General features: G+C 42.3%; 1 protein-coding gene across 2 annotated transcripts in view; it reads left to right on the top strand.

Annotated features, from left to right (window-relative positions):
• Nucleotides 1-22383, top strand: part of ALOX5 (arachidonate 5-lipoxygenase) — a 29713-nt gene extending 7330 nt beyond the window's left edge. For both annotated transcript variants that reach the window (XM_062606859.1, XM_062606858.1), the window contains exons 2-14: nucleotides 1394-1592; nucleotides 2847-2928; nucleotides 4445-4567; nucleotides 5957-6063; nucleotides 10922-11094; nucleotides 11472-11618; nucleotides 11721-11924; nucleotides 12151-12237; nucleotides 13978-14156; nucleotides 16782-16903; nucleotides 19153-19253; nucleotides 20363-20533; nucleotides 21737-22383. In XM_062606859.1, the coding sequence (XP_062462843.1) occupies nucleotides 1394-1592; nucleotides 2847-2928; nucleotides 4445-4567; nucleotides 5957-6063; nucleotides 10922-11094; nucleotides 11472-11618; nucleotides 11721-11924; nucleotides 12151-12237; nucleotides 13978-14156; nucleotides 16782-16903; nucleotides 19153-19253; nucleotides 20363-20533; nucleotides 21737-21916 (1875 nt within the window). In that variant the 3' untranslated portion in view covers nucleotides 21917-22383. The remainder of the gene's footprint in view (nucleotides 1-1393; nucleotides 1593-2846; nucleotides 2929-4444; nucleotides 4568-5956; nucleotides 6064-10921; nucleotides 11095-11471; nucleotides 11619-11720; nucleotides 11925-12150; nucleotides 12238-13977; nucleotides 14157-16781; nucleotides 16904-19152; nucleotides 19254-20362; nucleotides 20534-21736) is intronic.
• Nucleotides 22384-22947: the final 564 nt, after the last annotated feature.

Genomic DNA, 22947 nt, shown 5'->3' with positions numbered 1-22947 from the left:
TATCCCATGGAACCTTACTAAGCAGGTTCCTGAAGAGGCCAAAGTCTACTCTTTTGAAGCCCAGGGCAGTGAGCTTGCTGCACGCTCTTCTCACTGTCCTGAGGATCTCAAATTCGAGCATCTCATGATCGCTGAATCCAAGGCTGCCCTGAAGCGTCACATTTCCAACGAGCCCTTCCCTGTTGGTGAGCACGAGGTCAAGCATGGCACCTCTCCTTGTCGGCTCCTCTGTTACTTGCAGAAGGAAGTTGTCTTCCACACAATCGAGGAACCTCCTGGATTGCTTGTGCCAGGCTGTACCGTCATTCCAACAGACGGCAGGGTGGTTGAAGTCACCCATGAGAGCAAGGGCCTGTGAGTGTGAGACTTTTCCCATCTGTCTATGGAGTGCTTCATCCACAGGTTCTCCTTGATCAGGCGGTCTGTAACAGATCCCCACAGTAATGTCTCCCATAGCTGTTCTCCCTTTAACCCTGACCCACAAACTCTCTGTGGACTGCTCACCTGTCCCCAGACAGTTCCATACTCTCCAGTCTCTCCCTAACATAAAGGGCAACTTCCCCTCCCCGTCTGCTGGGCCTGTCTTTCCTAAAGAGCCTGTAACCTTCCATTCCAACACTCCAGTCACAGGAGCCATCCCACCATGTTTCTGTGATGCCTATTATATCATACCCCTGTAGACGTGCACACATCTCTAATTCCTCTTGTTTGTTCCCCATGCTATGGGCATTTGTATAGAGGCACCTGAGCCGAGCTCCAACTGAAGCCAGCTCATTGGCTGGAGCAGCTGGAATCTCACTCCATTGCTCCAAGCATTTATTATAGGTGCTGGCAACTGACTGGGAGTCTTGGGATGGAATGATGCCCCCTCCCCCAACACATCTAGTTTAAAGCCTCCTTGACCAGTCTGGCAAGCCTCCTACCAAAACCACTCTTCCCCTTCATTGTCAGACCAGCTCCACCAGCCCCCAGTAGTCCTGGCCTACTAAATTGAGTCCCATGTTCAAGATACCCAAACCCCTGACTATGACACCACCCTTCTAACCATTTATTAACCTGACCAATCCTCCTAACCTTTTTAAGGTCCTCCCCTGTATCCTGGAGAATTGATGAAAAGACTATCTGAGCTCCAGGGCCCCAAACCTCCTCTCCCAGGGCTCTTTATGTTCTCCAGGCAACTGCCATCTATATCAGTTATAATTTCTTGGTTGTTCTTTTATGCATCTTTCTGTTGCATTGAAGTCCAATAATAGGTCTTCCTTTTTTTCACCTACCAGAAGCTGGAAAGTTCAGTTGTACCTCTGCCATATCAGGAAAAGTCAAGTATGGTTGTGTAGTGCTGATTGTGCTTCCTGCATGTGCAGTGGGTCATCGACTGTATTCTGGTCCGTAGGTTGACTCCTATGACGTGACTGTGGAAGAAGACCTTGGAGAAATTCAGCTAATAAAAATTGAGAAACGGAAATACTGGTACCAAGATGACTGGTACCTCAGGTATATCACTGTAAAAATGCCAATGGGTGACTATCTGGAATTCCCTTGTTACCGCTGGATTACAGATGAAAAAGAGGTTGTCCTTCGAGATGGAAGAGGTGAGAGCCATAAGAAACCTTATTTCCTGCAGAACATCCAGAGTACTTCCACCTCTCCTTTTCCTTTCCCCACGTACTTCCTAATCTTGTTTCTCACATGGAGACCCACTGCCAGTCCACTTCTGCATCCTAGGGAATGGGCTTTTCCTGCTGACTAGGACTGCTTTTCAAGCAGGTTGCTGGTCTGGGCACTGGCAGTTGAGGTGGATATTTTGGGAAGTACATGCAAAGAGTGGTGGTGGTAGGAACTAAATGTTTTACCTTCCCATTAAGCTTTTGACTACTCCTGGCTGAGGAATTTTGCATTTGAAGTCTTTTGTGCTCCAATCACAACTCTGTGTCAGTTTATTTTTGCTCTCCAAACAGGCTTTCAATTTTTCATAATTTGACTTATAAGAACTGTAACACTGCCATGGAAGGCAACTTTGCGTGGCTTTCAGATATGGTAAGGTAAAGAACAAAAGCAAGTGAAATCCTATTGGTAATTTGAACACAGCCAGCTGGAAACTGTTAGCCGTATGTTATCAGTTGTATTACCTCTGATATTTCCAACTCCAAACAACTATTTCTATTAACATCCTCCTGGCTTTAGCTTCCTTCCCATTTGTGTATGAAAAGTGAGTCACGTACCTTGCACTTTCTCTGATCACTAAGGAAGCCTGTGTTGCTTAATGGTACAGTGAATACATTGTCAGAAGAGCAAGCTGCCTGGAAATGAAGTCTCACTGGGTTTTCCTTCTGTTCTTATGATGAGAAGACATGATCATTACCCCAAGCTGACAGAGGAGAGCACAGCTCGCTGGGGGAGGATAGGTGTTTCATGGAGATGTCTTATAGCAGGGAAGATTAGCTAAACAATTTTATGATTCCTCTTATTGATGAAAATTTCTTTAGATACTGAAATGTAAAATTAATTCCCATGATCCTGTTCAGACCATTTAACACTAGATATGCACATCAAGTGTCTACACTAGGAATCCAGGTTTTTTATACAGTTGAGACAGGTGTTCCTAGCTTGAGCTAATTGCCCCTTGCAGGCACCAGGTTAGCCGCTTATTTCCTTCCACAGGTTCTTTAGGGACCTGTGCTTCTACTCAAAGTACTAGATTGTGTAAGCATTTTGCACAGAAACTTTGTAAAGGTATAGATCAGAAGTTGGAAGGTTTGGAAACTCTGCTCTTCTCCTCAAGACCTGGGCAGTGATAGGCAGAGGAATTTCATAACCCTGTCTCTTTCCTTTCCCCTGTTCCACAGCAAAGCTCCCCCGTGATGACAAGACTCAGATTCTCAAGCAGCACAGGCGCAAAGAGCTTGAGACTCGTCAAAAGATGTATCGGTGAGTTTGCCACAGCTCCTCAGAAGGTCCAGGGCCTATTCTAATCAGGTCAGAGTATGTCCAGATTATCATACTGCTCTAATTACTGGTCTGCTGGATGAGAGACAGTGTAAGTTACTATGTTGGCCCTATATGGTTTTTACTTAGCTGGAATTCACTGTAAGTGATGATCATTGTGGTGCAAGTGGCATTATGAAAGACATGAATCCTAGATAAGTTTATCTGGAAGGCTTAGGTGGGAATTCAGTGGTACAGTCCCTGTTCTGCACTCTGGCACACAGTTGTGCTTTCAAGGAGGATCTGAAGGCAGATTTCATTTCTGTTACAAGTAGTACTCCAGTTTTGGAGCATGTTCTGGACATGTCAGCTTTTACTGGAGGATTTTAGCTGCTACAGCAAGCTAGTTTTAATTGTTTCCTACACTGGGGTGCAGCGGAACATCTGGCCCCGTTTGAGCGACTAAAATGTGCTATCAGAACACAGTTATGATATCCATCTTTACATAGTCATAGACATTTTTTCCTCCTAAAAGTCACAATGGGAAAATGCTCTTTTATCAGTGGGTAACTCCAGAACCCATTAAGCATTTCATTTTCCTACAGACACTCTTTTATCTCTCTTAAAATAACAGATTTTTTTTTGACTTGCATCTCCCTATCATAAGACTAAGAATCAGAAGGACAGAGGGTCTATTCATAACTGATGGACTGAGGCTTAGTGTGTGCAGTGTTGATATCATTTGACTAAGAAAATATCTTGCTTATAGATTATGGGAAATAGAGCAGAGGAAAATATAGTTTAGAGTTACAGGCAACATTTTGTTTATGTATGCAAAAAGGAACATTGTACATTTGTAATTCTAGGGAAATAACTATTTACAATTCAAATGCATAACTGGTAGCAGACAGTGCAGTCTGTGCGTGGCAGGAATTTGGAAATACTTTTGTAACAGTATTCTTCAGAAATCACCTTCTTTGTTTTGAAGTGAAAAATAGGGCACAGTGCAAAAACACACATGGCAGAGAATGTCTGGCATGACCATTAGGAGGTAAGGCTCTTCTGAGAAGCTGAACCAAGACTATCTTCTTGATAGAGTTGCCTTTTGGAGAACTGGAACGCATGTCTGAGTACTTTTAGCTGCTGTATCACAGTTCTGCAAAAAGGTAGCCCCAAGAACAAGTGTGCATTGGGCAGCTGTCTCTGTCCCCTCCCTGTACATTTGAAGCTACTGCCAATTTCAACCAAACATTACAAGCGTTTGGAAATATCACAGATACTAAGTCATTTCAAGTTTTGTAAAGGTAGGTGGCCAAATAGAATCCTTCCGTTGTGCTTCAGCATTCAGTAGAGTACTGGTAGATATTGATGTGGCCTAAGTCACTAGATTTGGCTCAAATGTGTCTGCTACAAATTTACTTTCTAGAGGTGTGTCACAGAAGCAATGGAGGTAAAGAAATGGCACAGTTCTCATGCTGGTAAGGTTATTTGGTTAGTCCAACCTCTCTTGTTTTCTCAGCTGGAAAGAGTGGCATCCAGGCTTTCCCCTGAGCATTGATGCCACTTCTCACAGTGATCTGCCTCGTGACATCCAGTTTGACAATGAAAAGGGAATTGACTTCATTCTGAACTACTCCAAAGCGTAAGTGTTTGTGAAACTTGACGAGTTTCATAAAATCTCTCTGGGGGCAGGGTAAGGATCTGATCGCCTTTTAGGTATCACTGAAATATCGAAATGGGGTTCTATTCTCTCAGATGATTCTGCAGTCAATCAAAGTAAGAAAGAATTGAAGAAATTTTTAATTAAAAAAACCAAACAAAACCAACACTATTTTAAGCTTTTCATGCTGGGACCTGACTGAGCCTCAGCATTCTCATTAGACATTTTGGCTATAGATGGATGGAGGAAGCACTGGTGAAAAGCATAGGAAGAAGGACTATTGGCACCTGCAACATTAGGCTTTTGACTTATTTCTCAGAGTCACCCCTTAGAGATACTTGTCTCCCTGGACTACAATAAGCCTTTCAGTCACATGCAGGAAGATGGTGTCAATACACCCTTTAGACCCTGATGAAGAAAAGCTTTTTTGAGCAGGTCATCAGTTAACCGCATTTGAACATAATCTGCTTGGGACAACAAAGTCACTGTCCACTCACTTGTACATGTCATGTCACTGAAAAAATAGTCCTGGCCATTGGATAAGCCTAAATACTCAACCTTGCAGAGCTCTTTGAAATAGTGCAGGGTTAATGAGGCAAATAGGATCTTTCTGGCCTGAGCATCCCCTTCTGAGCTGTCTCATGTGCCCAGGTTACACCATGTTATCTCAGACATTCTACCATACTATCAGATGTATGTGACTTACACTCTCTAGCAAACAGAAACCCTCACCCTGGATTCTGTTCTGAAGTTCATCTGTGATTCAGACACCTAGTATCAATCCAGAAAGTCCTGCCCAGTAGTTAACCTCCCTTTGATCCTTGTATGATCATTCTGTGTCCCTGTCAGGTGTGAAGAGGCCTCTGGGGAGATCATCTCCTGTTTCAGGCTTGACAGTTGCCTGAGTTTTACTTCATAACATGCCTCCTGGCACCTCTTAACATTGACTGCCATCTATAGCAGCAGAAACAGTCCGTTCTGTACTACTCTATTCTTTCTGAACTGGTGCTAATGACTTTAATACTCTCAGCTGATGCTAACTTCTGGCGGTGTGTAAAGCACTAGTTTTTCTGACTCTAATTTTTACGTGACACAGGTCTTAAAGCACTGCTATTATAGGCTGCTGAGAACAACTCTAGAATGGAATTTAGTAAATGGGTATTTGAGATGCATTTCAGGCTTGGGTATAAACATATAACCAGCAAGTTTAATTCTATAGGGTGACCAATATCACAATACACCACTGAGAAGATTCTTGTGTGTAGGTATGTAAAAGGAGGGAAAAGAATGGGGAAGAATATTGAGGAAGCTGGAAATTATTTTTGGTATTTGGTGGGAGTTTTTTTCAGAGGTGTTTTGTTTTATTTTTAGGATGGAGAATCTTTATATCAATCGCTTCATGCACATGTTCCAGTCCTCCTGGAGTGATTTTGCAGATTTTGAGAGGATCTTTGTCAGAATCAGCAACACAATCTCTGGTGTGTTTATCAGCATTTGTTCATGTTTCCATCAAAGAATTACTAATTACTTGTCTTGTATATATCTGATTAGCTTAGCAAGTGGCTTACTGCACTTCTGGTTTTTCATAAACTCTAATTTCAGACTGCTGATCACAGCAGCAGCCTGCAAGAGCAAAAGGTGAAGATCTGGCATGAATTAAAATCTCTGGGAGCTGCTGAGTGGCGTTGTCTGTCCTGAGCCATACTAGAGCTCAGCCCAGCTGGGCATCATAGCCCCTTTTGACTTTTAGAAACGTATTTTCAGATATGTGCAAGTCCCTTAGGAGAAGTTTTCATAAGTATTTTGCATCTAAACCTAGAATAGCTTAGTGGAAGTGCTTTTCAGAGCATATTAGCCATTAAGGCATTTTTAAAAGTTTGATAATGTATGTCCCACTTCAGCTATCTAAATACATGGAAAATCTCAAAAAGGCACATTTGGAAATGTTCTCTGGTAAAGGCAAGTACAAGGGTGACTCCTCCTGCCTCTTACACAGACCAGATCACAGGCTGTTGCCTAACATCCCAGCCATGTGCTCAGTCCTGGTTGCACTGCTGCTAACAGTCCTGGCTTCTCAACATTGTCCCAACACAGGAAGGGTACCATTACCTCAGTTCTGCAGTCATAACCACACCTGTAGCTCCTCTCAGTCAGTTCTTACTGGCCGTTTGTGTCAGTGACATGGGGCAGCTCAAACACTTTTCAGTGGTAATTTTTTCCCAATGGTTGTCACTTTGGCAGAACTCTTTGCGGGCATGAAGGCTCATGCTGTTAGGCCAACAGATCGGGGAATGGGTCACAAAGAGAGAATGACCTGGGAGCTGTAACTTCCTCACCTGGTCCAGCTGCAGCCAGGATGGGCCATCAGACCACAACCATGATACTTCTTGAAAATTAGTGCTTGCTTGGCCTGAAAGGGCTTCTGATATTTATTTAAAATTATATCACTTTTCAGACATATTTCAGAATTACATGTTTTTTTTTGTGTGTGTGTGTGTGGATACTGCATTAAATGCTGTACTTGCCTTTTCATACTCATATCTTCTTACTAGAATACTACATCCTTAAGAGTGTGAATTTCACTTTTGTATTCAGAGATGCTCAGTTTCTGCAGTATCTTTTGTACTGTTAAAAACTCCATTGATGTCGTATTAATATATCAAAGACGAAGCACTTGTTTTCTTTAACCTTTTTCAATATGGAAATCTTAGCAGTTACTTGAAAACCCAGTGAAAAAAAGTGCACACACACATGGGTTTTGAAGTTCATGGTGTTATTTCCGTAAAGCAGGGCTGGGAAACCTTTGACTTCTGAGCCAGACCCAACCTTCTGCTGTTAATGTACAGTACAAAATGTACATTAATCCCCATGGTTACATTATTTTACTTTATTTTTCTGTATTATTTGATAGAATAGATACACAGGTACTATAAACTGGTTAATGTGTGGCTCCTCAAATACGTGTGAACAGCCTGTTCAGACTCTGCAGAGGAAAATACTTTTCCTTCCTGCTCTGGAGTTTTTCTTCTCTTCAGGCTGCCTAAGAATCAATTAACAGAAATAAGAGTAATTTCTGTGGTCTTGGGTATGATTCGGAGACCCCTTGTCTCAGGTATAAAATAAAGCACACAAGGTGGACGGAGCTAATAAAAACTGCTTGAAGCAATTTGTTACATTTAACAAGATTGCTTCATTAAGTATTTTTAACACAAGAATTAGATATGATCTACAATTAATTTAATTGGTTACATTTTCATACGCACAAGGAAAAGGCCGATTCTGTCAGTTTTATCTGAGACCAACGATTAACATTTATGTTAATGCAACTGCACCTGCATATTTGTAAGCCTTGGCAGAGACAGGGGTTCAAGGTTTTTTTCAGCAATGTGGTTTCTCTCCAAGTCATTTTTTACTTGGTGTAGACTTCAGATACAGCTCCAAACTCATTATACCATTGACAGAGATGATGTAAATGTCAACTTTAACTTTTTTTCTGCTCTGTTAGAAAGCATTGTAATGTTGGCATAATTTAAATTATCACTGCATTCGTTCAGGCCTATCTTTTTCATCTTTTTACCCTTTGTAGAAAAACTGCTTTTGGAAAAACTTCTGCCTTGTCTGAAATCAGGCAATAGTGGAAAACTTTACTTGTTTCATTTTTCCCATGAAGACGCCAATGGGATTTTTTACATTAATCACATTTTTTCTGAATCTGAACCTGTAGGCTAAACTGGCGACATGACATTAGGAAACAGAACACTGCAATTGTGGAAAATATCCAGTGGTACTACATGTGTAACAATAAAGAGATGGAGTAGCCAAGGCTAACTTTTTATTAAGAACGCATGTCAATCTGGGTTTATGTTAGCAATTGAAAAATAAGCAGAGGCAAAAAACATGTTAAACAACAAAACAATGAGGGAATGAGGAGTTTTATTGAGTCAAATTCAAAACCCTTCCCCAAGTGTCCCCTCACCCAGCTTCAGCTAAGAGAATTGCTCCAGCCACTGCTTTCCCTACCCATGTTGCTCTGTATTTCCCTTCTCCCAGTTTTTTTGGATTGATCCCTCTGTACTGCATACCCTGAGATCTGAAGAGTGAGGATTTTAAAATCATAGAATCATAGAATCATAGAATAGTTAGGGTTGGAAAGAACCTTAAAATCATCTAGTTCCAACCCCCCTGCCGTGGGCAGGGACACCTTAAGTTAAATAAATAAAATATGCTAGTCACAATGTTATTTTGAGGCAGCTGCTTTAAGTATTGTGAGGTGCTCCTTGTGAGATACACACTTTTCTCTGTCTTTTTGGTACTGCTGCAGAACTTGCATTCAGGTCTGTAGTGTGAAAGAGACATTGAAAATTGGATATTCCGTGGGCTAATGCATGGAGGGGGAAACTGTGAGCAATACCTTTTCCTTTACAACTGTACTATTCTGTAAGATGAGCAACTGAGCCTTAACTCAATGCTTACAAGAAATGTTAAGAGAACTTGTGCAAAACAAACTAGTGCGGGTGTCTGCCATATAATATCAACAGTTTCTACTAACATAGATAGCTATGAGGAAAACTAATGTATGCTGATTAATTTTTCATTTTCTAACATCTTCCTCCAAACACCAGCTCTGGCACCTCAAGCAAGTAATAACAGCCTGTCTGGAAGCACATTTGGCTTTGACAGGACAGGTGGATGCCAAAGTAGAGAATATGCTTTGTCCCAGTGATATCTGGGTCTTTGCTTTGCTCTTTGCCAGCCACTGAAAGGGAAAATGCTTAAGATGTTGAAAGGTTTTTGGATCAAAAGCAACATGATGTTTCTTCTAGAATGTACAAGCAAATTAGTTAAAAACCAAAAACACCTTAGTGATGCTTTAGATAGGTAAAGCAGAAGGAAGAGACTAGGTGTGAATGTTTTATTTATGCATATTGAAAGGTATTCAAAAAACCCTGATGTACTGCTTTTTACTGATCTAACTAGAAGAGGAGAAATTTTACTTCCCTGCTAATTTCTTCTCTTAATAGTCACTTTTTTTCCTTCTTTAATAATAGCAATAAAATTTCATTTGGAAAAAACAATCACAGGAATAGAAGTATTGCAGTGGAATATTTCTGAAGAAATTACAAGAATGTTGCACTGTACTGACTCAAAATGTGGTCTGAATTTATATTTTATCAATATTAATTAATATATCCCAGTCACTTGCATTTGTATTTCATGAAAATTTTTGCTCATTCATACTTTTGGTCTCCCAAGAGATCAAGTTATCTCAGCTTGACAAGTATCTAACACAACTCCTCGCTGGCCTTTCCATCTGGTTGAGTCAGGGGAGGATTTGATGCGGAATCATAGAATCTATCGCTACGTCTAGGCAGGTTCTTAGAGGCGTTCAGTCATAAGCCTGCAGATGGTAGCCTCGTGCCAGTGGCTCCTCAGCCAAGCACATGCACCAGGGTTCTGAACCTGAGGTTCCTCTTGTACTGAGCAGGATTACTATTGCAACAACACATCATCAGTAGGGTTAAACTAACTTGTCTCGTGACAGTCTAATCCCAGCTCACATTCCCTATTAGTGGGTGAACAATCCAACGCTCGGTGAATTCTGCTTCACAATGATAGGAAGAGCTGACATCAAAGGATCAAAAAGCGACGTCGCTAGGAATGCTTGGCCGCCACAAGCCAGTTATCCTTGTGGTAACTTTTCTGAGACCTCCTGCTTAAAACCCAAAAAGCCAGAAGGATCGTGAGGCCCCACTTTCACGGTCTGTATTCGTACTGAAAATCAAGATCAAGCGAGCTTTTGCCCTTCTGCTCTGCGGGAGGTTTCCGTCCTCCCTGAGCTCGCCTTAGGACACCTGCGTTACGCTTTGACAGGTGTACCGCCCCAGTGAAACTCCCCACCTGCTGCTGTCCCCGGAGCGGGTTGCCCCCCGGCACGCTGGGCGCCAGGTGCCAGAAGCGCGAGCCCCCTTGGGGCTCCCCCCCCCGCCTCACCGGGTAAGTGAAAAAACAATCATCATGGAAGACCTGAGAAGGTGGTCTTCAGAGAGAGTATTTTTTATAGGCCTGGAATATTTTGCTCCTTATTGCCTTTGTACACTGAGAGACAAATTATTATGAATATAATCCTTCTTAAAGTGAAAAACAAAGTTTACATTGTCCATTTAAGTGATTTTTCTTAAAATTCTATGGCACCTTTTTAAACTTTTTCTTACTACTTTCTTTAGTTGACATTGCAGTGCAGTATAAGAAAAGATGGGAGGACAGGGGGAATTTTACAATGCAGTAGGGTATTGATGTAACACAGATACTGATGCTGCAGGCTTGTTTTTCCTTTAGAATATGTGATGCAGCACTGGAAGGAAGATTTTATGTTTGGCTACCAGTTCCTGAATGGATGCAATCCTGTGCTGATCCGGAGATGCACAGAGATACCCAAGAAGTTGCCTGTGACTATGGATATGGTAGAATGCAGTCTGGAGAGGAACCTAACACTTGAGGAGGAAGTAAAGGTACAGCTCTAAGTCTGCAGTGATTATGAGATGGTGGAGTTCAAGATCCTCAGGGCAGTGAGAGGGCACGCAGCAAAATCATTGCCCTGGACCTCAAGAGAGCTCTCTACTGGACTCAGCAGCCCAAAGTCAGGTGGTTTACATAAAGGTGCTTGCTGTCTCAGTGGTATCATCCCTGACTCTTCATGAGCTCAATGATCTTTAAGGTCCCTTCCAAGTCAAACCATTCTACAATTCTATGAGCAAGAGTGGGCCAGTGGCCACTCATAACCACGGGGTACAAGCCAGCCTCTGGTCAAAAGTTCCTGACCTTTGTTCTGAGCCTTGTTGCTTACACTCTGTTAAAACACATCATGCTTCTTTTTTTCCCTCCCCAGCAAGGAAACATTTTCATCGTGGACTATGAGCTGCTGGATGGTGTGGATGCCAATAAAACAGACCCATGCACAATGCAGTACTTGGCTGCACCCATCTGTCTGCTGTATAAGAATCTCGAGAATAAAATTGTACCCGTTGCAATCCAGGTGGGTTTATTGTCAGGGTAAAGGGACACATTGTCATACTGCTTATTGTCTCATCTTAAATATGAATGACTTGGAGTTTTGTATTCTTCTTACATCTTTCAGCTTGGTCAAAAGCCTGGGCCGGACAATCCCATATTCCTTCCTTCAGATGCCACATATGACTGGCTGCTAGCTAAAATCTGGGTTCGCTCTTCTGATTTCCACATCCACCAGACAGTGACCCATCTCTTACGGACACACTTAGTCTCAGAGGTGTTCAGCATAGCTATGTTCCGGCAGCTGCCTGCTGTACATCCCCTCTTCAAGGTTGGTTCTTGCATGAATGGATATATGTGGGTCAGGGTGGTTATCTCATTAGTTTGACAAACCAAAAAGAAGTCCTAGTGATAGCTCATCTGAGATAGTTTGGTTGGCTGCCTGGCAAGGCAATGTGCAATTAAGCCACCAGGACTTCCAGGACTTCAAACTTTACACATGGTTGCTGTTGAATTCAGAGAATTTGATTTCTTTTATTATTTGTCCCATTTCACAGCTCTTGGTGCCACACATGCGCTTCACGATAGCCATCAATACCAAAGCCCGAGAACAGCTTATCTGTGAATGTGGTCTTTTTGACAAGGTAAGTAATCCCCTTTGTGAATCTTCATTATGCTTCATTGCTCCATATGTGTTTTTATCCTCTAATCATCAGATATTGCCTTATTTCTTGACTTTTCTACTGAAGGGCAAACATAACTGATATCACCTGAGAAAGTGGCACACGGAACTGGTGCCTTGCTGTTCTAAAGATGTTACCCTTTACCTCTTCTCTGAGTAGCCAATTCAGAACTGGCCAATGTCAGTATTGAGTCAGTATCTCACTCATAGCTGATGTGGCTTTGGGTATGAATATACGATCGCAAAGTAACATAACGTGCATGTACATCCCTGCACATGTATGCACACAGTTTTTAAAAAGTACTCAGTTATTCACCTTGGGGCAGGGTGGTGAGCAAAAGAATTTGTGATTGCAAGAGGAAGTTTGTACCAGAGAAAAACGTAGAGACAAGATAGATTTCTAAGTCCACAATTTTACTGCCCACAGCATGTAGATCCAGCTTTTCTTCTTGAATGAAAAGCAGATCTGCAGAACTGCTATGATTAAAACTCCGCTTTGTCTGAGTCAGTGAAGCATAGTCATATGTCATGGACTCCAGTGCAGCTCATAGGTCAAATACGAACATCTAAATCTGCCTGCACTGGTCTCTAACGTGTGCCCAGCTCTTCCTCCCCTCACTACCCCGGAAATGGCATGCTGCATCTAGGAACCACAGCAGGTTGGCACACAGCAGTCTCTGTCACAACATGATAATAGGAAATGGGAAGTTTGGGGAGGTTTCAGAAGTCCTTCCAAAAAGGGAACCTGTGTTCCAGAACAACTCTGTCCCTCTTACACCAGACCAAAACCAGCTTTCATGCTCCATACTTTTTACCCAAGGAGAAAAGAGAAGCTCAAACCAGGCACCTTCCTTGTCTTCTGTATTCCACTGCTGACTATGGAGGCCTGGCAGGCACTCCCATCCCTTTGAACAGAAGCGTAATGTCACCCATGCATATGGGATGAGTGTATAAATAAGACCTGCTAGAGGGGATCCTGGAGTTCCTGAATTTGTTGGTTCCAATGTAGAAAAAAATCAGCTGGAGGACAGTAAGTGTAAACTGACTACTGCTACAACACTAGCATCATATGATAGAAAAGCAACATTTGGGAGCTTTTGTGCAGTGATCATCCAAAGAGTTTTGCAGTGCTGTTTATTATGGACAGGCTCTGTTTTCCAAATGTAATATATATTGAAACCCTGGGCAATCCTCGTTAGTAGCCACCCAGCAGGATCGATCTCCTGGCTTAAATTCCAGGGTGGCTAATTCCAGCCTGCATCCCTAAACACTCTCTCCTAAACCACTCTGAAGCAGTAATGAGTGGTTTAGCAAAAGCCCTGTTCTAACACACTGCTGGCTGCCTTTCTACGCATACATACTGGTTCTGGAGCATAGGGCTGGCAGAAAGTGCTTTGGGTTAAATACTTTGATGTTTCTGTACCTTATTACTGTATTCCATTATAAGCAGGTGCTGTACCTATGGAGAAAATGCGAGTATTTAGAGTGATTCATGGGAGAGGTGTGAAATCTCTGAATTCAACATGCACAGATGCAGTAGATCTCTGCAGTTTGGTACTTGTTTGTGTGGAGATGTGTTGTTCTCCTAAAAAAATAGATTCATCAGCATTTTCAATACTATCTCCTACAAAACTGGAAAGTGAGTCATGGCACAACGTGAACATAATCTCCTACTGTTCCTGTCCTGCCATTCTTCCTGCAGGCAAATGCTACCGGTGGAGGAGGACATGTACAAATGGTGCAGAAAGCAATGAAGGATCTGACTTACAGCTCCCTCTGCTTCCCTGAGGAGATCAAAGCTAAAGGGATGGACAGCAAAGAGGATATCCCCTACTACTATTACCGGGATGATGGCATTAAAGTGTGGGAGGCTGTAAAGAGGTAAGAGACCATAGTTCTAGAAATGGCTAATAAAGTCACTATCACAGAGACACAGCTTCATTTTTGTGGTCTCTACTCACTTTGCTCTTCACCACAGCTGTGTGAAAGGCACCTGGACTGTTTAGTCATGTGGTGCCTTTTCCATCCAGCATCTCTCGTCTGAGAAAAACTTATAGTCAAGCACACCCTTGAAAGACTCTGAATTCTGGCTTTTTTTTTTAGCCTTATTTTCTTGCATTCTGTATTTCAGAAGACCCTTTAAAGAATGTACCCTTCTATGGGATTTCACAGAGTTTAGTGAGTTGGAATTTAGCCCTGCAAAGGGAATTTAGTTAGCTTTTTTTTTTTTTTTTTGCTATGCACAAACTTGCCTTGCATGCGAGTTGTGTTATAAAACTCAAAAATTAGGCATCAACTGATTTGAGCAAAACCTTTCTTAAAATGCCTTAAAATTACAAGGCTCGTGTTTTGTCAGGAAGGGCAGCTTCCTGAGTCAGGAGACATACTACAAGGCTGCTCAACCACACAGATGTGGCTCCTTTTCAGATATGAAACACTGCCTCAGAATGGAATGTTTTATTTGTTTTTTATTCTATACTAGCATTCAATTTAACAAGCAAAGTATTTTGCATGGCATAAATTGTTTGCTAAATATGCAGCTGTTTCTGGTCACATGGCTTTTGAAAAACCTGTTCATTAAAAATCAGATCTTCGTGTATGTAAAGTAGAAGGTTTATAATGCAAACATAACGTTTAAAATGTTGAGTACATATGTTTTCTGAGTTTTGGCAAGGGGTTTTCTTGCAATATTTCCTGCAATTGCTGATGCCCATATGAGAGAAAAGGAATCTATAACTTTTCTGTGGTTGTTTTCTTGATGTAGTCCATTTTTTATCCCTTTTCTCTTTCCTGTGTTTTCTTTGCTGATTGAGGTATGCCTCTTCAGATACCAGATAGTAATTAGTTAACTCAATTTAGTTTGACTGTTTGTGGGTGTTTACCCAGCTAGAGGAAGATGTTACACTGCCTCAACCTTGGCTGAGAGATTCTTTATAAGTGAATTATCGACTTTATAAATGACGTGAACAGTACCCTTTTGAGTGTGTGATATCCTGACCCATGAAACCATGGTCATGCATGTGTCTAGTTACCATGAACCTCCTACACTACATAGGGGTATCAGTCTTCACTCTTCTGATGAAGTAACTTCTTTACCCAGCATTGTTTCACATGTAGTAGATGGCCTAGATTTAAGAAACCTGATAAAGTTGTCTGTATAGAAACAATGAGGTTCACATGGCAAATTTTTAAACCCCTTCTCTAACACTCATCTTCTTATTTCTGATCTAACTGCAGAGAGCTATATTCCAACCCAAAGATATTCCAACCCAAGAGGCTTATCAACACTTCATATACTAATTGATATTTGCATGGAAGAGGTTCTAAACTGCTGCCATTGTGTAAGAGAAGGATTACCTTCTGCATGCATTTGGCACAGGTCCCAGGTTTTGGAGGCAGAGCTCATGCAGGGCAGCTTTATATCTGTATGTTGCAGGATTTTTCTTTTCTTTCCTCTGGAAGCCAAAATTACTTAAACTCTTGGTGTTTATGCAGTTGTTTGTCTGCCTCAGTAACAACTTTTAACTTAGTTGGCTAAGAGAAGCCACACTGACAGATTTGTAAAAGTCTGTGAATTACAACGCATTTATAGCTTACTAGGGAGAAATCTGTATTGGATGATTAATTCTTAATCCTATCAGTCATCTTCCACAGTCAAATGTTTCGTTCTATGGGTTGTCAAAATATTTAGCAAGAGATTATAAGTACCTGCAGAGTTAAGAGTATCTCACCAAACCAGTTAATATCTCAGTTAACCAGCCAGTCATGAAATTTAAATTTTCAGGAAACCAGGGTTACCTATTTTACAGCTTTCAGAACTATTTGTTATCTTAATGTTTTAAGAGCCTTTCTGAGGTAAGTTAGCCCAGGAAGCTTTTATAGAAAGAGGGATTTTGAGAAGAGGAACTGAATAGGGAAGAGATGTCTGCTGTATGCAGTGGGTGTAGGAGAAAGTTCTAGACCTGTTCTTCCCAAAGAGAACTTTCCTGGGCCAACCCCACTTTGGAATTTTGTGAAAAGGATGTGCAGTAGGAAGGGATCAACTATTTGAATGGTATTCAGGAGCAGCTTTGGAATATCACACAGAGGATGGTGCTACTATCACAGTTTGGGAACCCCTGTTGATATACCAAAGGGAGTCTGTGTCAAGTGAAGAAAAGGATGTAGATGTAATAACAGAGGTCCAAGCAGGAGTAAAGCTTCAAACAAGACAACAAAGTGCACAGGACTGTTCAGGGGATGCAGTGGGGTCCAGCATCTATTTTGTTGGGGAAGAAAGTAATGCTGCAGTCAGAACTGAATCAGAGTTGCCTCTGTGCATCCACACTGCTTGTGGGAAGGAGGTAGGAGGGTGTTGAGACCTGCTTTTGCCCTTCTCTCTTTCCCTATGCAGCATCTGCCTCCTCTGAAAGATCGGTAGAAGGTCTTCAGAGAATGGCAGGCTTGCTTTCTCCTTTTGCTTTTGTTTTGTTCATTTGTTCTGTTCATTTGTTCTGGTGTCCACAGTTTTGTAGAGGATGTCATTCACATCTACTATGAGAGTGATGAGGTGGTGTGTGAGGATGTGGAGCTCCAGGCCTTCGTCAAAGATATTTATGTCTATGGGATGAGAGGTGTGAAGTCCTCAGGTAAGATATGATGGCCCAACCAGGTCTGCAGCTTGTAGAGTTCCTGCTGACAGCAGTGCTGCATGCACAGCATACATCGAACTGTTGGAGACCCTATACCCTCTTCGCCCAAAGATGCTCAGTTTTATGGATGAGACTCCAGATCAGGCCCTTCCTCAGGAGACAGCTTCTTCCTTTGCCACAGCTTCTCATGAAGAGCTGGGGCAACTCATGTAATCTGTTTGTACACTGGGGATTGGTCCTTTGATCTTGTCTGCCCATGCTTTAAGCATTAGGGGAGGGGCCATCTGTATGTGCTGTTGGAACCACCAGGCAGACTGGTAGAAATCACAAGGAGCAGCAAACGCCCCCCTGAATCCTCTCCTCCAAACCTTGCACCAAATAAGAACAAGAAGAATCTTCCCAGGAGTATCTTGCTGCACTTTGTATTTGTTCATCATCTGTGTCATCACTGAGCTGTTCTGCTCTGTTCAAGAGAAGATACTCATAATTCTCTCTAATATATATTTTCCTTTGCTCTTTCTCTTCTCACTGTCTCTTCCCTCTTGCAAACCATTACTTGGCTGTGGGAGCTCTCACCCATAGCATAGTTCCGTTCTCCCACCTGAGTTAACCCTCCTGCCTTTCCCTAAATATGTTTTTTTATTCCACTCATGTTTTGTCCAACCAGATTTTCAGGCATCTATACAGGTGCATGGGGATTCTTCATACTTCCTGACTGACAAATCTGGAAACACCTGTTGGCCAGTGACCTGTGGCAGACGGCTTGGCATTGCATGGACAAATGTTTGTGTGTGAGGCCTCCGGGCAAAACTATGGTGTTTCCTCTCATTACCATCATGCACTGTATATAAGAGCCTCCTGTGCTCTACCTACTTGGACAAGCAAACGACTGGAGAACATTTTCTTCCTGTAAATTTTTTGTCTAGTTATCTCTTAGGAAAAGTGTAGAAATGGCCTTGTAGTAGGAACTTCATGTTTCACCTAAGCATCTTGGTATGGGACAAGGACTGAAGCTTTTCCAGGGCTACAGCTGGGGTGGGATGGTAAAAGCACAACTGGTGGCATATCTGCCACTGGAGGTGGGAAACATGACAGACATGCAGCATCCCTGTCTGCAATGCTGCCACCCGAAGGGCTGCGGCAGAGAGCAGTGGGACTTGGCTGGGTATATAAGAATGGAAGGAGGATAAATGGGGAAAAGGCTGTTGCACCCAGGATTCTCCCTCCCATCTCCATTCCTGCCCTAGGAGGGCTGCTCTGACTAGGAGCATGCCAAGACCCTTTAAAGATGAGCACAGTGTGCTTATGAGAGTAGGACACAGGATGGAATGGTGGCTGGCCAGAGCTGCCATGTGCCTCTTCCCCCTCTCAGCTTGAGTTCACAGCTGCACCACATTGGTGGTGGGGATACGAATTAGCTGGCACAGGCAGCTTGAGCAGCGGCAGCTCACCCCAAGGTGCTGACAGGTCCTTGTGTATCCTGGAACCTGTAGTCACAGGCTGGGACAGGCAGAACAGCACAGGGCTGTGATGTAGTGGGTATAGGAGAGATACAGGCTTGGGGACACTTTCATAGCAAAATATTTCCCTAGTCCCTGATGTCTTGGGTTCCTATTCCCTTCTTTATAGCTCAGTTTGATTATTCCTTTTCAAAGACAGCTTTATGCAACTATTTCTGTTCCTTATTCTGTTGTTTCTCTTTCAGAAGTTCTCATTTCCTCACTTCCTGCTTGAGCAAATAAGCTCTCCCTGCACTCTTCCTCACAGTGCACTTGATTGCTGAGCCTTGGACCTTTATAAATAGAAGCACATGATCATTTCCTCCTTGGCATGAATCTTCCCTGCTTGCACTGCAGACTGAAGAAAAAGGGAACATCTGAGGCCCCTGCTCTGTGGACAATCTGGGTTCCTTGCTGCAGGGTAGGTAGGGTGTGAGGACAGGGATACAGTATTTTTCAAAGGTATAATTATATTTTGCCCTTCCCTTAAGTAACACCATGTATTTTGCAAATAGTGGTGATGCCTCACAAGCCTATATTAAGTAAGGCAGGATCACTCTGTTTTTATGGCTGGACACTCAATATATGAAGAGGTTTGAGCAGCTCCTGTTAGATCACACAGCAAGATTCAGAAAGACAATGCGCTGCTCTCAGTGACTGCTGCACAGTTGTCTAATTTATGCCTTTTGAGTAGCTGATTACTACTGGGTAGCTGGGTTACTTAAGCTTTTCTTCTCTCTCCTTTAGGATTTCCTAAAATGATCAGGACACGAGAGAAGCTAGCAGAATATCTCACAGTGATAATATTCACCACATCGGCCCAGCATGCAGCTGTGAATTTTGGTCAGGTAGGAATTTCTGGGAAGCCTGTTCTTTCTGGGCTGTGAGGTCCATCTACCAGAGCAAGGTCTGAGAAACCTTTTTTAGTAGATGTAAAGACATTACATTACTCTGTCTGGTCAAAATATCTCCAGAGCCATCTGCAAATCCACATGAAGCCTGTAGAAATGGAAGATGAGAACTGCATTTTGAGTCCTAAATATGCATCAAAGTTAAAATTTAGGAGTTCTAACTTGTATGTTTTAGTTTTAATGATTTTATAATGGAGAACAATTTTTTTTAAGCATTTAAATGGGTTGCTGAGATGCCTTTCAGAAATGCTGAAGAGTTCAGGTGAGAAAAGGCTGAGGGTAGGAGGAGATGGTTGTGCAATGGAGAGAACAGACTGAGCACCGTGTAAGTACGGCACGCAGCTGAAAACCGGACTTTCCCTCAGGCAGGGCAGGGAATATGTATGAAAGTAATTAAAAAGTGCTTGGAAAAGAAAGAATTATGGTATATGCAACATCTCAGATGGCAGCAAAACTCAGTGTCATATCTGAGGAAAATTCGACATCACCATCCCACAGCATTGAAGCAGGCCAGAACTGATTCTGAGTTCCCAACCTGGTGCTCATACACGCCGTATTTCATGATGCACCAGTATCCTTTGCCTCTCTTACTGCCTGACCACAGTACTGTAGGCATGTTCTCAGAGCAAATTTTCCAGGAAAAACCAACTGGAGGAAAGGATGTTTTGTCAATTACAGAATTTTTATTAGAGATCTCCTCAGATTAACATGAGACCTTTGTTTAATAAAATAGCTAAGTCCTTAACCTGGCTGGTGAATCTGGACTGTGTGGCACATGCCTGTGGTTAGCAGAATAGCTACTCCCATTTAGACAACCCACCTCTCTCCTTTGTGAGATCCAGAGCAAGACAGTAGAGACTTCCTTGTCTCCTTCAGTCCTTCTCTAGACAATCTCTCTGTCCTTTAGTCTTCTGTTTCTCTTCTAGCCTACTCTTTCTGAGAGGCTCATATTACAGAAGCAAACTCCCTGGTGCCAAGACTCCTGATTTTCTTTGCAGTGTTCCAAAATATCAACCACTGTATCTTCTCACTGTGCTCTTTCGCAGTATGACTGGTGTTCCTGGATTCCCAATGCCCCACCAACAATGCGCTGCCCTCCTCCAACAGAAAAGGGGACAGTCACCATTGAGCAAATTGTGGAGAGTCTGCCAGACAGGGGACGTTCTTGTTGGCATCTTGGAGCTGTGTGGGCCTTGAGCCAATTCCAGGACAGTGAAGTAAGTCAACTGCTCTAGATTGTGGAGATATAGGTGAGATCATGGGGGCCATGGCACTCATGGACTCATGATATTGTAGTGCTGCTTTGTGCTTGACCATGTTTGCCTTTCTGTGGAGGCGTGTCAGTTTGTTCTTGTTCTGCTAGGTACAAACCAGCTCTGAGCGAGAAGTTGTACTTTTACTCTGAGGCTGTGTTTCAGCCAAAATGAATGTTTCTAAACTCAAGCACAGTGTTGCTGAGTAAGGATGCTGTTGTCGGAAGAAGAGGGATGCAGAAGCACAAGGGTTTTCTCCACTCCTTGCCCCAGCAGTGCTGGTGGAGAATGTACAGCACCCTTTGTCCTGTCCCTTTAGAAAGTCTGCCCCCATGTCACATGCACTACAGCTGTGACTCGTGTCTGGCTGGTGTGGAGTGCAAACAAAACAAGCCTAATGGAGGCTTTGCAAGCATGATAAAATGAGGTTGTAGGTCCTTGGTTGTCCCACCCAAGGGCTTTGTCTGGATGTGTTTCCATCCTTAAATGGAAGATGATAGGCAGAAGGTACTTCAAATGAAGTCTTCCTTTAAGAAGAAAGCAGATTTCAGCTGAGAAGCTTGTAGAATAGGGAGTATCATGGAAAATAGTTACCTAAAGCAGGTAATATGCCAGTATGCATATTGGCAATGTGGCATTCAGGGCACCCTTACGGTCTAAGCTGACTAAAGCAACTGTCATGTTGAAGTCTGAAGGACAGTGTGACATTAACAGAAACTTCCACTGTCACTAAAAGAAACAGTCATCTTTCGTTTTCATCTGCGGCTGTTCATTCCCCCCCATGCTGTCCTTTTCTGTATCAGCACAATTGTTTGAGTGGCTATGCAGAGATCTGGCTTAGGAAGCTGATCTGGCTGACCACTAGCCTGAATAAAAGTGCTTCTTTTTCAGTGGGTGAGCTCCCTGCAGGTGGAGGAGGTGCCACATAAACATGAACCAGCTCTACCGAAAGATGCAGGGATGGAAAAAAGCAGCCAGAGGTGGAGGGAGGATGGCACAGCATCTTTCTTTGGCAGCGCCAAATGTAGGCTAGCTTAAACATTGATAGGACTATTTTAATAGTAGCATGTGTAGGGGTCTGGGTGCTGTTCTGCTGGATGGCATAACATTGAAACAGAGTAGCCTTTGCTTTCTCAAAGCATGATCTCTTGGTTGTTTTTCATTTAGCTGTTTCTAGGCATGTACCCGGATGAACACTTTGTGGAGAAGCCAGTGAAAGAGGCTATGGTAAAATTCCGCAAGAATCTGGATGAGATTGTCAACGCCATCGCTGAGCGCAACAAGAAAAAAAAGCTTCCTTATTACTACCTTTCGCCAGATCGCATTCCCAACAGTGTTGCTGTTTGAGCAGATACTCAGGAGACTTTGGAGGCATGTAAAGCTAATGATGCTTTCCTGCTACGTATGCTTCTTCTCAATTAACTCTCAGAAACTGATAAAGTAAGAGACCCAGCCCCTCCATTACAGCTGATCCATCATCTATTTGGACTTTCAAAACAAATTTGATTATGACTGATCTTGCAGGCAAAGTCTAGTTGACAACCTTCTAGGCCAAATTTGTTGCAACTTTATTTTTCCAGGATTTATTAGTTAATCTTTGCATCAATATTCATGTTTCTTTTAGCTTTCCCTCACCTGGACAAGACAATATAATCACAGATTCACTTATTCGATGAAAATAATATCATAAGCAATAAGAGAGTTGCATCTTTAAAATCCTTCCTATTTTTAATATATGACACTGGTAATATTTGAAAATATAATCTTTAAAGTTTATGTATTGTTTTTAATCTGATTAAAACAAATGTTAAATATTTTCACTGCAACTGTGAATTTCCTAATCAGGATGAAGATAGAAGTAGGATATTTCTTAGCATAGCTGGTGGGTTTTTATCACTTTCTTACAGAGTTCATGTGAAATTGGGCAGCCTAATTCATATGAGAAGAAAAATTTGTTCCTATAATAAACCTATATATTTTCTACATAAATCTAGGAAGGTTTGTTTCAGCCTCTGTCAGCAGAGTTTGATGTCCTTCATGTGTACAGGCAAATGTTTTGCTTAGCACAATGCCAAAAAGACCTAGCAGTACTCATGCTAGATTTCTGTTTCATTATTGAGGCTGCTGGGTTTCGTGGATAGCTTCTTCTGGTTTGTGGTAGATAAAAAGGCTACTTTGTATAATGATAAAAGATGTGGAGAAGGGTTAATTTTCAACCTCTAAGAGGAATATTTCTATTTGGGCAGTTGAGTGTAATTGGCATGTTTCACCTGAGAAAAAAAAATCAGTTTTGTCTGTTTTGTTTAGAAGCGATTAGGTTCAACTATTTGGGCTCTGTTTAAAGTTGAGAAAGTCACTGAGATAATGGAAGCAAAAAT

Source organism: Pezoporus occidentalis, unplaced genomic scaffold (genome assembly GCF_034315485.1).
Source record: "Pezoporus occidentalis ecotype Australia unplaced genomic scaffold, CSIRO_AGI_Poc_V1 ctg98, whole genome shotgun sequence".
Classification (NCBI taxonomy): Eukaryota; Metazoa; Chordata; class Aves; order Psittaciformes; family Psittacidae; genus Pezoporus; species Pezoporus occidentalis.
Note: the sequence above shows the minus strand (reverse complement) of the source record. Positions and strands in the feature narration are given on the sequence as shown.